Source organism: Castanea sativa, chromosome 4 (assembly GCF_040712315.1).
Source record: "Castanea sativa cultivar Marrone di Chiusa Pesio chromosome 4, ASM4071231v1".
NCBI lineage: Eukaryota > Viridiplantae > Streptophyta > Magnoliopsida > Fagales > Fagaceae > Castanea > Castanea sativa.
Window position 1 is genome coordinate 12334853 of NC_134016.1, and position 16133 is coordinate 12350985.

The following is a 16133-nucleotide window of genomic DNA, read 5'->3' on the forward strand; positions in this document are numbered from 1 at the left end:
CATTTTTTTTCCTCTTTTTCCTGTTATGCTAGGACATCTCTGAAACACTTATGAGAGTAATCCTACAGAACCAAGAATGTGGATTCCCCCATATTTAGAAACCGTTATTCTCCTAATCTGGTGGGTCATGTGGGTATTAGAGATGAAGAATGCAGTTTCTGGTAGTGGGCATTTGTAAGTGCTAGAATTATGGTTAAATGATTAAACTTTCTATTTCCTAACAGCTTAAGCTTTTGGGACAATTAATAATTTAACATGGTATCAGAGCAGGAGATTATGATTCTTGAGTTTGATCCCTGTCTTCATTCTATCTCCCATTTAAAATGTTAAATTCCCACTTGTTAAGCCTCCACTTACTAAGGGGAAGTTTAGGCCTACAAGTGAGAGAGAGTTAGAATTATGGTTAAATGATTGAACTCACCGTTTCTTAATAGCTTAAGTTTTTAGGACAATTAGTAATTTAACAGTAAGCATTGAACATGCTATGTTGTAGGAATTACCCTAGACTGTCTATCTTGAACTTTGTTAGAGCTTTGGATTTGTCCTCACATCTATGCATGTGAAGTTGCCTTGGTGAACTCCATGCAGTTTTTGAGTTGTTCCTCTACAATCAAGTCTTAAGTTTCCAAGAAATGAACAGTTAACAAGAAAAATCAATTTACAAGAGAATTAATGTTGGATTCACTTGAAAGCTGAAATGTATAATTCCTGAAAATTTTAAGAAAATTATCACAATTAGTTGATACATGATAGTGTTACTCATCTACTTTTTTTTTTGTGGAATGTTAGTTATTTGTACAGACTTTCAATACATTTGTATTAATTATTATGTAATAAAAAATTTTATTAATGAAAGAACTCAAACCTCATAAAGTATAGAGAGGTGCTACATTCACGACATTTTCGTAACAAATCATATATGGCAAGTAGTTATTGGTTTTAATTTGAATCCACAATTTAAAATTACTTTTTTACCCACCCATAACAACCAATAACAACCTATCACTTAGGATTTGTTGTGAAAATGTTGTGCAAGTAACATTTTTCTAAAGTATATGAGACGGTCTTGTTGACGCCTCCAAATGTTCAAATTTTCCTGTCTCTCCAAACTGTCCACATTAGGCAATGAGAAGTTGCATTCCAAGAATGAGGCTATTCTTATTCTGATCCGTTGCCAACTAGAGTAGACATCTATCACCTTCTTTGCTATCACCCAATGAATCCCAAAAGCAGAAAATATAAACGACCAAAAATCTCTCATGAATGAGCAATGTAGCAAGATCCAAGGATTCATTACAACACATGCAACATCAATTGACAATGACAACATTATGCTTGATAAGATTATCCAGAGTCAGAACTTTACCCAAAGTAGCTTTCCATGCAAAGAAAGCAACTTTCTTAGGAACTTTACTATGCCAAGTACTCTTCCATGATAATTTTCTCATCTTAGAATCACAAACTTTTGTTTTAAGAATGAATGCTGAACTTATCATTATGGTTCGACACCCATATCATAATGATCAGTTCCACCTGTAATTGTAATATTAGAGTACTAAAAATCCATAAAAGAATCAACAACAAATTCCTATTCCTAATCATGAAAAGCTCGGATGAATCATTAATCATAGATTTTAGAAATGGGGCCCATCCTCCCCTATTGAGTTCAAGGAAAGAGAGAATAGACTCATTTTTGTTTTCAGCAAATAAAAAACAAATGAGGATTCAAATCTGCTGATTTCCACTGCTAGATTTGCACATAAACGCCAGTCTACCAAAGTAATATCTGTTTAATATGATTATCGGCTGTCAAAGATTTTCCCAAAGCTGTTGCCCACAAGAAACAAGCAACTTTCTTTGTATTATTACTGTATAATATTCTTCCTGTGTGTTGGTGTGTGGATGGGTGTTTGATCGTCTTCTTCCGTTACAATAATTAGGCCAAATGAACCGGAACAAAAAGAGAGAGGAAATGCTACTAAAGAAACCTGGGGCTAGGTACTTCGTGTCAATTTAAGACGACCATGGTTCTAGAGGCCTTGTGGACAGGGTTTTTCTTCACTGGTGGCCTTATGAATATTCTTTTAGGTGTGAGTGACTAAAGAGTTTAGAGATCACCTGCTGAATCATAACTTTGGTCGAGTTTAGTTTATTTACAGTAAGAAGAGAGAGTATATAATATATATATGCACTGAGTTTTTCGCATTATTAGATGTGTGGTTTTGCTTTTGCATAGTTCATGGTAATTTGTGAGCGAAACACACACACATACAAATACAGTTTTGTCTGTATATTTCTTGTTTATAGGTGGCAATTTTTATTGAAATCTGTGGGTTTTTGTTTTGTTACTCTTTAATGAGATAGCTGTATTCTTTCTTTCTACAATACCAAATAAAAGGAGGTATTCAAATTCTTTCTCTAGTATTTAATCTATATATTGCTAGTGATGCTCTAGAAGGCACCGACAAGGCTACAGGGGTGCTGCACTGGCGTTCGATGCGGGGTGTGGTGGGCGACGCCGCTGCCAGGTCGGACTTTTTTATATTTATTTTTTTGTTTCCGGATATGTGCCGATTCGCGCAGACTCGGCGCCGACTCGAGCCGATTCGTGCCAAATCGGGCCGATTTGCGCTGATTTGGGTCGAATCGGATTGTATCAGCTGGCCGAAACCAACTGATTCAGGCCGATTCAGTCCGATACCAGCTTTGAATCAGGCCAAAATTCAAGTAAAAATTATAAAAAAAAGTGTGCAAAACGCAACGTTTGAACTTGAACATCCTTAAACAAAAAAAAACCCTAAAACCATCATTGCCTCTCTGCTCTTTGCCTCCCTCCTTGTATTCTAATTTCTGAACATCATGGAATGTTTTAGTTTCAAACTTGTGGATTGTATTTAATTTATGAATATCATGTTTTAGTTTTTATCTACTATTGCTCTTAAATTTGATATATGTTAATATAATGTGAAAAATTATGCTTAGCAATATATAGAAAATAAAAATAAAAATATTTTTAATAATTTAATCACTGCACTCCGCCACATCCGCACCCTACTTTTTCAAAAATTGCCGAGTCCCGCACCCATACCCGCATCCGCACCCGTACCCGAATCCGGAAACGCTCCCGTGCTTCATAGGTGATGCTGCGTTTCTCTGAAGGTAAACTAAATGGTTTTTCAATGTAATTTATTTAGTGTTTCCTTGGAAGAACATTTGGTTCAGAAAGGTTTCATTTCACTTGAGACATTAGGAATATTTCTATAGGTCTCAATGGTTAAAGACTTTAGAGAGGTCACCTGCTGATTCTTAACTGTTGATTGAATTTAGTCTATTATGGAAGTTTGTTTTTTATTTTTCTTGCATTATCATCAAATTTTTCCTGTTCACTTTCCATCTGTGTATGTCATACCTCAAACTGGTTGCACAACATTTCATTTCACTGGCATTACATTCCATGACATCAGAGAGCATTCCTGGCCAGGTCTAGCCTTATTGCAGAGGCATGGTCATTCCTTAAAATCATTTGACGATGTCATTGAGGCACCTGAAGAACGCATTCAGGAGGCAGCAGCTCTTCATAAATTTGCAGTAGCTGCCTACACGGTATTGCATTAAAATTTTATTATGTCAGCCTTTGAGTTTATCTTTTTAATTTATTGAAAGTGTTACATGGTGCAGGGTCCTTTACTTGATATTGGAAGACATCCTTTATTTTTTCCTTGTGCATGGCTTTATAGGCAAGGGATTTTGACGCCCTGGACTCGTAACAGGTCATTTATCCATCGGGTATCTTGCTTAAATGCATATGTGACATTATAATTTAGACATAATTAAAGAAACTAGGTGCTTGAGTTCATTATTTTGGTCTTATTTTGTTTTTCAGGTTTTTTTATTTTTTTAAATATAAAAGCATTCTTAGACCTTGATCTTTTAGAAAAATACTGTCTTGCACGTTTTGGTACTTATGATTCTATTTCTTCTTCTTAGGCGGCCCATAATTGATGGTGACAACTGGTGGCGAGGCCATGCAGCAGCCTTTTTAAAATATGTTAATTTAACACCAGAAGTACTTAGACATGGGCGTGTTAACCAGGTGATTTATTTTAATGGTCTGATGTTTCCATGACTGACAGCAAGAGCTTAAACAGATGTGGCTTTATATCATAATTTATTTTTACACTACTTATCAAAAAAAAAAAACATTTTTACACACAGCATTAATTCTCATTGATTTAGTTGTTATGTACATATGGGACATTTCAAAGATCAAGTATTTGCCATGTCTGGGGCCATTAATGTCATTATCCATGTACATATCACATCATTCCACTTCTTAGGATTGTAGGTGAGAAATTACTTATTCAAAAAGAAAAGAAAAGAAAAATATTGTAGGTGAGGAGCATGTTTGTTCATTAAAGGGTCAAAACTCAAAAGTTAACTTTGCTGAATACTAGCTGTCATTACGCCATTGTTTCAATCCATGCATAGTAACATAGAGCTCTTATGAAAATTTTTATATGTAATTATATACTTAGTTGGTTTGCTCATAAATATTATTGTTATTCTGTTGTTTCCTTGGTTATGTGGTCCTTGGCAGATTTGGTTTGTACTTATCCAAAAAAAAAAAAAAAGGTACTGGGTTTGTAGATCAAACATTACTTATTTAGTGCCGTAAAATTTCTAAACTAGGGTGCAAATTTGTTTTATGCCAATTGATTCTTTATGTGTATAAAACTTCAATGTAAATCTTGATTATGGGTTGCTATCTTGATTATTGCTCATAAATCAAGAAATAATTAAACAAGTTCCATGTTTGATATTTTATGATGATGATCAATGAAAAAAATTTTCAAACCTGTTGAAAGGGAGGATTTAAGAAAACAATAAGAATGATATTTATTGAAAGGAGGTGCTAGAAATTCTTGATTCCCAACCCTCTTGCTATCCATTTGTTATATAGGAAAAGGTGGTTACAATAGGACAAAGTATATTCTTGAATGAGACAGCTAGGGACACATCATCGCTAGAAACTTCTAGAAGAGTACCGCCCATTCAACAAAAGAGTACAACCCATAACATCATCTATCTATTTCTCTTACATACCCTAACTATCATAATAAAGGTTCTGTTCTTACTATGAATAAAATTTAGAGCTCAGCAGGACACTCATGAGGTTCGGATTACATTGATAGAGGGAAAGAAATCCTATAAGGAATCATGGAATCAGTTTTTGATTTGTTGTTCCTTTACAACTAAGCATGGTCCGATTTTGGGGAGATTGGGAAGCCTTGGCATGGCGGCTTCTAGTCTAAATGACCAGTAGAAAGGAGAGAAGTACAAAATCTAATGATTACTCATCTCTTAGGAAGCGCAGTCCTCTCTCCTTTGAGAGATATAGCTTCTTCCACCCTGCAGGTCAATGAAAAAGGCTGCCCCCCCTCCCTCCACCTTACCCCCCCCCCCTCCGGCACAAACACTACCACCTTTCTCTTCTTCCCTGCCACCCCATCCTCCACCTGCGACATTTCCAATCCCACCTTTCGCTTCCCCAAATTTTTTCCCCACTTCACAACAATTTTTTCCCCCATATCCTTGCTCTTTCCCACAATCCTTCTACTGGCCAAATCAGTTTGGTCAGTACATTCCTCGTTATACCCCAACCCAACACTCCTTACCCTTAAAAGAATTGAATCCCAAGCCTACACAGCACCCATCAAAACCCATTCACAAGCCTTTTTCTGCAAAACCAGGGGTGTCAGAGGGGAGACACTCTTTTTCTTTTCGTATTGATTCAAAGTCATTTCTCTTGGCTTTTGATGGCGGTCGTATGGATGCATATTCCATTTCTGAAAAACGGTGTAGACATCACGGCTCTATCTGGGTTGGTAGATCGGGGTTGGCTTGGACCATCGCTTGTTTGGTAGAGCTGTGCCAGTGGGACTTTAGCAAGCAACACTTTTTCAAACGGTTTCATGAGCATCATAAAATCTTGGAGTTTTCTAGTAGGTCGAACAAGGCTGGTCTTTTTGTGGAGATCTATGAGTACCATAATGGGGCAAGATGTGGTTGTTTGCGTGTCCTGGAAGGGAGGAACAAGGGAGGTTGGGCTTTCCTTGAAATGAAGCTACGTGTTTTTTTTGGGGAAAATCAGCTTCTAGGCCGGGGAAGGAGGTGGCTGTTAGCTGTGGCGAGCTTGAAAAATCCACTAGAAATTCAAGGAATCGAGTTTGGAAAAATCTTAATGGGGACGTGAAATTAGGAAGGGAGTTGAATCAGCTTCCAAATATTACTGGGAATTTAAATCAGGAGGAGAGTTTTGGGGGATTTGACTCTTCAAAATTCAAATAATCCAACTCATCCCATTAATAGCCGCCCCTTGCGTGGTCCTTTTGCCAAATGGACTCTGGCCTATTTCTCATTAAAAATTACTGTTGCTTTTGATGGGGGCTACACAACGTATGGTCTGCTGGAGTAATTTTGTCCAACCTATAGGAGCTAAGTTGGGCCCAGTAACGTTAGAGCTTGGGGTTAAACATGATCAAGCTTATCGGGCCAAACCCACCAAAGCCCAAAATGATTTCATTAAAAACTTGGTAAGATTGACTGAAAGCAGCTCATGGGAGGTGGGCAAAGGGTCGGGGTCACATGTCTCAGCCGAGAAGGTTCTGATGGTGCCTTTGAGCACCGGTGAGTTGGGTGGGGACTTCGCAAGGTCCGATGGTCCAAACTCCGATGCTGTTCCAAACTCCGATGGCCAGTTTGACAGCGCTGAGCCCGATGTTTCTAAAAAGTTGCTTTCTCCACCTCTATCGGTTTTCAAATTCTCCGATATGATTCGCCATCACAAGTTTTTTTCTTTTTTGATAAGTAACAAAAATTTTATTAAGCAAAGAGAAACAACCAACCCGAGTACATTGGGAATGTACTAAGGGGGCACAAATCAAGGACCAAGGCTACAACGATCAAGCAAAACAGGAAGGGAAGAACAAGAAATATGACAAAAGACCACACTCCAATCGAGGAGAGTGTAAAAAAAAAAAGACTTAATCTCTAACAAAGAGCGTTCACATCCTTTAAAACTTCTAGCATTTCTTTCACGCCAAATACACCATTACAAGCAATGCGGCACAAGTCTCCACAAATCTATGTTATGATGCCGTCCAAACATACCCTGCCAAAACTCTAGCAACCCAATAACCTTGTGAGGCATAACCTAGTGGATACCAAACAAACAGAGCACCAACGACCACAACTCGCAAGCTATGGGGCAATGAAGAAGAAGATGTTCCACAGACTCCCTGCACCTCTTACACATATAGCACCAATCAAGAACTAGCACATGTCTTTTGCGAAGGTTATTTGTTGTTAAAATCTTACCTAAGGAAGCAGACCAAGAAAAGAAAGCTACCATTGGAGGAACTTTCGAATGCCGTATCATTCTCCAAGGGAAGGATAAGAGGGTAGGAGGGTGGAGGGAAAGATAGAATCCTTTAACCTCAAAACCTGTACCCTTAGCTAGCTTCCAACAAACCTGATTAGGACCCAACCCTCGCACTGTCGAAGAGTAGACCATATCCATAAACAGATCAAAGGGTGATGACATGCTGTTGCTGGATTGGGTCAATTCCACGGGGTCAGGTAAGGATGAGGATGGTAGGAATGCTTTGGATTTTGTACCTTTGGCTAAGTGGGATCCTTACGGGGGTTTGGAATTAGTATCAGAGGAGGCTGCACTGGATGTTTTTTTTGTGGAGGATGATCTGGAACCTTTAGTGTGGGTGAATAGGATGATTAAAGGCTTTGATAAATGTGTGGGCTTTCCTATTGATTCATGTGAGAAGCAGTGCATTGCTTTCTTTCAAAAGCTTGAGAAAGTGTGGGAAAAACAAGCTACTGGAGGTAGTCTTTGTCGCATTGCCTCATCAACTAAAAAAGGTATGAGGGAATTGAGGAATTTAGTTTCTTCCGTCAAACTATGAGGGGCAATCTGGTCAACAAACCAGAGGGAATGCAAATTCTTGTGGGGTGGGTTCAGTTAGTTGTCCATGAATTTGAAAATCTTATCTTGGAATGTGAGAGGATTAAATAGTTCTCAAAAGAGGGATACTGTGAAGAATTTACTCAAGGAGTGGAAATGTGATGTTGTGTGTTTCTAAGAAACTAAACTGGACTCTGCCAATTCTTTTGTTGTGAGAGTCTTTGGGTTAGCCCTTTTGTTGATTAGGTAGCTTTGGATGCCATTCATACAGAAGGGGGAGGGGTTATTTTGGCTTGGGACACAAGGGTGTATGAAAAAATTGATTGTGTGGTTGGATGCTTTTCTGTTTCTATTTTGTTAAAGGGTGCGGTAGACGGTTTTTCTTGGATATGTACGGGTGTGTGGTCTGAATGATGCTGGCCTTAGGGATGCTTTGTGGACTGAACTTGATAGTGTGAGAGCAAGGTGGAGTGTAGCTTGGTGTGTCTTTGGTGATTTCAATATCATCAGATATTCAGCAGAGCGTCTTGGTTGTACTTCTTTTAGTCTAGCCATGTTCAAATTCTCGAACTTTATTGAGAGGAACTTTTTGGTTGATCTACCTTTGGTGGGGGGTGAGTATACATGGTTTCGTGACTCAGAGAACCCTTCTATGTTTAGAATCGATAGTTTTTTGGTGTTCGCTGATTGGGAGGATCACTTTTTGGATGTGATTCAAAGGTCTCTTCCTTGTGTGATTTCAGATCACTATCCTCTTCTTGTGGAGGCAGGTGCAGGGTTGGTGGAATGGATACCATTTTGTGGGGTCTCCTAGTTATGTTCTAGCTTGCAAATTGAAGGCTCTTAAGGGAGATTTGAAGCATTGGAATAAACATGTTTTTGGGGATGTGTCTTTTAGGAAAAAATGTTTGTTGTCTAAGCTCTTGGACTTAGATTTGAGAGAAGGGATGCAATCTTTGTCATCGGCAGATAGTGCAAGAAGATCTGAGATAAAGGCTGATATTGAGTATTTAGCTTATTTGGAGGAGATTTCTTGGAGGCAGAAATTGAAGGCTTTGTTTTTAAAAGAAGGGGATAATAATATTGGGTTTTTTTCATAGGCTTGCTAATTCCCATAGACGTACAAATACTATGAGAGGTGTGGAGTTTGAGGGCATTTTGTGTGAGGATGAGTCTGCAATTCAGGATCAAGTGGTGGGTTTTGTAAGTCTTTGTATTGGGAGTTTGAATCTTGGAGGCCCACTATTAATGGATTAGAGTTTTCAAATTTGGATGAAATTGATCGACTTTCACTAGAACGGGAATTTGAGAAGGAGGAGGTCATTGCAACCCTCCGAGAGGCTGAGGGTGATAAGGCTCCCGGTCCAGATGACTTTGCTATGGCATTCTTTCAAAAATGTTAGTGTGTACTTGAGAGGGAGAATTTGGGTTTTTTTTGCAGACTTCCATAAAGAATGTATCTTTGAAAAATCTCTCAATGCCACCTTTTTGTGTTTGATACCCAAGAAGATTAATGCAGTTAATATTAGAGACTTTCGCCTTATTAGCCTTGTGGGTAGTTTGTACAAGCTGCTATCAAAGGTTTTGGCTCATAGACTACGTTGTGTTTTGGATAAACTTATTTCCAACTCCTAGAATTTTTTTGTTGGGGGAAGACAGATTCTTGACTCTTTTCTTATCACAAATGAATGCTTGGATAGTAGATTGAAGAGTGGTACTCTGGGTGTGATTGTTAAATTGGATATTGAGAAGGTTTATGATCATGTGAATTGGAGTGCCTTATTTTACCTTATGAAGATGATGGATTTTGGGGAGAAGTGGGGGAGATGGATGAAGGTGTGTATTTCTACTGTTCGTTTTTCAGTGCTTATTAATGGTTCTCTAGTTGGTTTCTTTGGTAGCTCTCGTGGTCTCCGCCAAGGGGATCCCTTATCTCCACTCCTATTCTTGTTGGTAATGGAGGTGTTGAGTAGGTTGTTGAAAAAGACAGAAGAGGGAGGTTTTCTTAGTGGATTCCTAGCAAGTCCCAATGCACATGGAGGTTTGCATATCTCTCACCTTTTGTTTGCTGATAATACTATTATTTTTTGTGACGCATCTAGGGAACAATTATTACATATTCATATGGTTCTAATTTTCTTTGAAGCTATCACAGGTTTGAAGGTAAATGTTGCTAAGAGTGAGATTGTGCCGGTTGGTGAGATTGGGAATTTAGACGCCTTAGCTCGTATGTTATGTTGTAAGGTTGGTTGTTTGCCCATGTCTTATTTGGGTATGCCCTTGGGGGCTCATTATAAGGATTCTTCGATTTGGAACCCTATCATTGAAAGGATGGAAATAAAAGTTCTCAGGTTGGAAGCGGTTATATTTGTCAAAAGGGGGTAGACTTACTTTATTGAAGAGTACTTTATCAAGCCTCCCCACTTATTATTTATCTCTGTTTACTATTCCACAACATGTGGCGGATAGATTAGAGAAGATTTAGAGGATTCCTTTGGGGAAGATCTACTGATGTCTTTAAATTTTCGCTAGTTGCTTGGGAGAAGTTGTGTGGAGGCAGGTGGCTTGGGGATTCGGAAGATTGGGCTATTCAACCAAACTTTTCTTGGGAAGTGGCTCTGGCGATTTGGGAATAAGGTCACACGTTTATGGAGGCAAGTTATAGCTTCCAAATATGGGGAGGCCAGTGGTGGATGGTGTACTAGAGTTGTTAAAGGGACACATGGATGTGGTATGTGGAAGAACATTAGGAAGGGGGCTGAGAGCTTCTTTGGTCATGTGTTGTATGCGGCGGGTGAGGGTTTTCGTATTAGATTCTGGCATGACCCTTGTAGTAGCCCTACTGCTTTGAAAGATTTATGTCCGGTTCGGGAATTTCAAGATTGGGAGACGGCGATTTTTTATGATTTTTTTGCGCATATCTCATCCAAGTTACTTGGGGGGGGGGGGGATGATACCATGATATGGAAATTGAATCGTAGTGGTGTTTTTTGTTGTGCGCTCTTTCTATATTTCATTGCTGGAAGTTCTGTCGGTGTCTTTTCCTTAGAAGAGCATTTGGTGTATTAAGGTGCCTAAAAGGGTGACTTTTTTCTTATGGACAACTGCTAGGGGTGGGATTCTTACAACAGACAACCTTGTTAAGAAGAATTTACCTCTTGTTAATTGGTGTTGCCTATGTCGATGTGAAGAGGAAACTGTGGATCCTTCATTGCTCCATTGTAAGTATGCTCATAACTTGTGGAGTGAAGTCATTTTGTTTGGGATTCAATGGGTGATGCTGAAGACTATTGTTTCTCTTCTCTCTGCATGGTGGAATTGGTTGGGGGTTCATTCTTCAAATGTTTGGAATATGGTACCACCTTGTCTTATGTGGTTAACCTGGAAGGAGTGCAATGCCCGAACTTTTGAGGAAATTGAGAGACCGGTAGATTGTGTGAAGTCCTTGCTACTTAGGACTTTATTTGAGTGGTCTTGTATTTGGGGGTTTATACATTGTCTCTCTTTGTTTGACTTAATTCTGTTAGTTTTTCCATTTGATTGGTTTGTATTCATATATGTGCAGTGAGTTTACTATTGTAAACTCATTGTACTTTTATTATCAATAAAGATTGTTATTACCTATCAAAAAAAAAAAAAAAACTCATCTCATTTTATTTTCTCATTATTTATGTCATCTTTCCCCATGAGCATTCTTTATCTGTTAATCTTTGAATGGAACTAAAGTTGGAAGACTATAGGTAAGTTCTTTAAAGGGATTAAATGATTTGTGCAACTGCCACTGTTCTGAGAGTTGTTGTTTATTCCTTTGAGGCCATTGAGGCTAGGTGGAGGCCAAAGGGGAAAAATGGGTTGAAGGTGCAGCAGCATCAGCGGCCAGTCAAGGGGTGTAGGGAGTTAAGGAATTTGACATCTTTGGTTAGTTTTGAGAGACAAGGAATTTATCTGGTGGCAGGTGCTTGCAGATCAAGGTGTCTAATGCTGTCTTAATGAATATAAATCATCTATTGATTGTCAGTGGGCTGAATAAGGAGAAGAACTTGCAGTAGAAATGCTCTTGAAATGGCAAGGCTAATTTGTTTGCAAGAAACTAATGGAGGTAATCAATGGAGAAGCGGTGAGGAGTCTATGGGGGAATAGGTTTGTTGAATTGGTGATTTTGGAAGCAGTAGGGACTGCAGGAGTTATTACTGATGTGGGACAATTGGGCAATTGAAATTCTGGACTGCGTCAAAGGTTAGCATGCAATTTCTTGCAAGTTCTGGTATCCTATAGACTAGTTTGATTGGGCTTTCTCTGATGTTTATGGCCCTAATTAGTATGCTGATAGAAGATTCTTGTGACAACTGGTGGGGTGCTTAGTTGCTGGGAAATGCCAGAATGGCGAGAGATTGGGAGAGGGGGGTGGGGAAGGGGGGACATACAACAACCATGTGGGGGTTCTCAGATTTTATATTGGATGGTTTGGTGGATTTGCCTCTACTGCGAATAAAGTACAACCGGTCCATTAACCAAGAGCCTCATTCCAAATCTAGGTTGGATAGTTGTTTGCTATCGGCTGAGTGGGATGAGCACTTCCCAGATATAACCCAAAATGTGTTGCCCCAGCTTCTCTCTGCTCATTGTGCAGTAGTGCTTGATAACGGAGGTTTCAATGAAATCTCACTTTAAGTTTGAAAACAAGCCAAGAAACTCCTAGTTATATCTTGACAAGTAAGCTGAGAGCTTTGAAGAAGGATTATCAGAAATGGAATAAGGAGGTATTGGGAGATATGGGAATATGGGGAAAATAAGTATTAAATGAGATGCGAATATTGGAAGGAAGAGAAGATAGTGGGACTCTCTCAATGGATAATCGAGTTAGAAAAAATCACTCTTTAAAAGGAAATCTCACGGTGACAGAAATTGGGGTGCTGTGTGGTTAAAGCAGGGGGACAAATTCATGAAATATTTCCATCGCCTTGTGAACTCTCATCACAGGAATGTTCATCAGAAAATCAGCCCATTTGGAGTAATCTTCCTGTAGGGAGAGTACTTGGGATACTCAGGGAGAGATATAGGATGCCATTGTATACTTTTATAAGGTGTGTATTTAGAACTGGGTCATGGAGGCCTTTGCTAGAAAGTTTATCTTTCATATTCCTAGAGAACAAAGATGTTACGTAGCTGGAGAGAGAATTAATTGTAGATGAGGCGGTAGATACGATTATACAGTTGAATGGGGACAACGCACTGGGTCCAGGTGGTGTCGTGATTGCTTTCTTTCAAAATTGTTGGGAAGTGGTTTGTGAATACGCTCAAGGGAGTTTCATGAATCGAGGTTGTTTGAGAGAATTCTAAATGCAACATTTATTGCTCCTATTCTGAAGCTAGGAGCCTCTGACGTTAAGGATTTTAGACCCTTTAGCTTAGTTGGAGGTTTATACATTTTTTTTGTCAAATAAAATCATCTAAAAGCATGACAATACAGAAGTTTGTAGGTGGAGGTGCTTGCTAATAGATTGAAGGTTGTCCATGGGAAGCTTCTTTCCCAATCTCAAAATGCATTTATTATAGGAAGGCATATTCTTGATTCAATGTTGATTGCAAACGAATGTCTTGATAGTAGATTGAAGGCTTGACTACTCGGACTGTCATGCAAGTTGGACTGGGAGAAAGCCTATGATCATGACAATTGGCTTTTCCTACTGTATTTGCTAGAGCTGTTTGGATTTGGCAAGAAATGGAGATCATGGATAATATTTTGTTTCGGCAGTTTGTTTTTTATTTTAATTTAAGTCGCAGGCGGTTTTTTTTGGTAGCTAGAGGGGGTTGAGGCAAGGAGGTTGTTATCTCTGTTTTTATTTGTAATAGTGACGGAGGCTTTGAGTAAATATTTTTATGATAAATATACTTGAGTTTGTTATTGGCATGCTAGTTCCCTTGGAAGTATATAGTACTCCTCTGCTTCTATATGCTTCATGTTCAGCACAAAGACAGACTTTTAAGACTAACCATCTACTGCTATCCCTGAACACATACAAGGAAGTCAATTTGTGACTTCTAGGGATCTCCCATCAACATAATTGGGAACTACTTAACTGCCAGATAATGCAATAAAAAATGGTCAACCAATTACATGCGCGCGCGCACACACACACACACACACACACACATATATATATATATATATTTTCCTTTTGTGCATGTAGCTATTTCTCTACTCAGTGTTTTGGAAACTAGACTAGCTGGTGGACAATTAAACCAGGAGCTGGTCTGCTTTCCTGTCTGGTTATACATTTTTATATTTTGGTCAAAACCGAATACTGAGACTTTGTCTGACGGCTGACTAGATGTAACCTCCAAATCACGAACTGCCCGGTCATGCTTGTGAGTGTATCCTCGGGATTTTTATTGAAAAAATGTGTATATTGATAATGGCAAGATTAGAGTCTCAAATGAAGTGATAGATATGCAAGGTACTTACCATTAGACCATGTTAGTATTTTGTATGGTTAGCCCTAAATGTACTCTACTATAAAAATTAACATAAAATAAATGCTATGACTTGAACCCCAAACTTTATGATTATTTTACCGTCTAACCTTTAGGCCAAAGCTTCTCCTGGTATTAATTGTGTTACTTATATAGATAAAAATCCTAGTTTTTATTTCTATTATAGTAAATTTTTAAAAGTATTTATGATGTTATGGTCAGATGTTGGTTTGCTTGATTTTTTGGATTTCCAACCCTTGATCCTCTCAAATTTTGAATTCCTTGAATGTTCCAAGTTCGAAAACATTTCTCCTACCTCAATCAAATTAAGAAAAAAAAAAAGAAATGAAGAAAAAGTCTTATGGGATTTCTAGGAGCACTATAATAATACATGCACATGCATGCATATACCCACATCTGTAATTGGGAGTTTTGTGAGTTTGTGGTCTTAAATGGCTGAATTTTTTTTGTTGTTTGTGGTTTTCGGAATCCTGAAAGTCCCTTTTTCAGTGTCTAATATGTCTATATTCTTTCCTTTGTTCTTAAGTATGCCATGTTCTGATTTATTATGTTATGCTTTACCAGCAACATATAATTTCAATTTGGTTCTTTTTCTTTACCTTCTATTCCAGGCAAAATGTGAAGCTGCATACTTCATTGTGGTTCTGCATCATTTGAGATCGGTAGTAATTGCTATAAGAGGAACTGAGACCGCTGAAGATCTCATAACTGATGGTTTATGTAAGGAGTGCACCCTTTCTGCAGATGACTTGGATGGATTGATGAAGTATCTCTCTCTCTCTCTCTCTCTCTCTCTCTGTGTACTATTGTGTATTTTTATGGGTGAGTGTATGATGAATCATTGCTTAGGTGATCCTTAAAAGCTTCAGCATTTTAACATTCCACTGTAGGTTAGTTAATGTCCTTTCTTAGAACTTGTATTGTCAAATTTCCGTTGAAGTTACATCTAGACAAAATTTGGGTATGTTCCAAATTTCTAATACTTAAGGGGGAAAAAAAAAATCTTGCAGTGAGTCTGAAACTTTCTATAATGTACAATTTTACATCCTAATAAGGCTTTAAAAAAAAAATTAAAAAAATTAATCTTGTGTGAATAAACTTTTTAGCTGGGCCTGTTGCACTGTTTTAAAGACTGGACTTTTTAAAAAACCATGAAATGGAGAGGTTCAAGGTTTTGGGGTTGAACTGCTGCAGGTTCAACAGAGGTGATGCCATAATTAATTCAATATTATCAGAATAAATTTGTAAAAAGAGGTAACCTTTATTAAAAAAATATCTACTGAATGGTGGGTGGGATCAGTTACTTGTAAGCTTTATTGATCATAGGCGGCCCAAAGAACTCTTCTTTAGAAAGGTTCTCTACGCTATCCCAAAAAAAAAAAAAACTATTGAAATTTAGCTAATTTTTAAACATATTATCACAATTTGATTGAAAATTAGGGGTGTACTCCAAACTAGGGGCTCAGCCCTGATGAGTTGAGACTAGGGACGTGTACTACAATAGTATCCATGGTCTTTGACTGTTATAGATTTGTTTCTACATCCATGGAAATCAAGATTTAGCTGGTCCACTTGCCAACCTCAAACAAGGCAGATCTGAATATAAAGAAATGGGATAAAAAAATTGTAGTCAATATTGTACTTTGGTTCTGACACTAAT

The 16133-nt window shown here is 38.2% G+C and overlaps 1 protein-coding gene across 5 annotated transcripts in view; it reads left to right on the forward strand.

The window, feature by feature from the left end:
* LOC142631661 (uncharacterized) overlaps positions 1–16133 on the forward strand; it is a 38438-nt gene that overhangs the window by 14453 nt on the left and 7852 nt on the right. For 4 of the 5 annotated variants that reach the window (XM_075805888.1, XM_075805891.1, XM_075805889.1 and 1 more), the window contains 4 exons: positions 3482–3603; positions 3679–3770; positions 3988–4093; positions 15085–15239. In XM_075805888.1, coding sequence (XP_075662003.1) covers positions 3482–3603; positions 3679–3770; positions 3988–4093; positions 15085–15239 — 475 coding nt within the window. The remainder of the gene's footprint in view (positions 1–3481; positions 3604–3678; positions 3771–3987; positions 4094–15084; positions 15240–16133) is intronic. The other variant, XM_075805890.1, reaches the window with a different exon arrangement.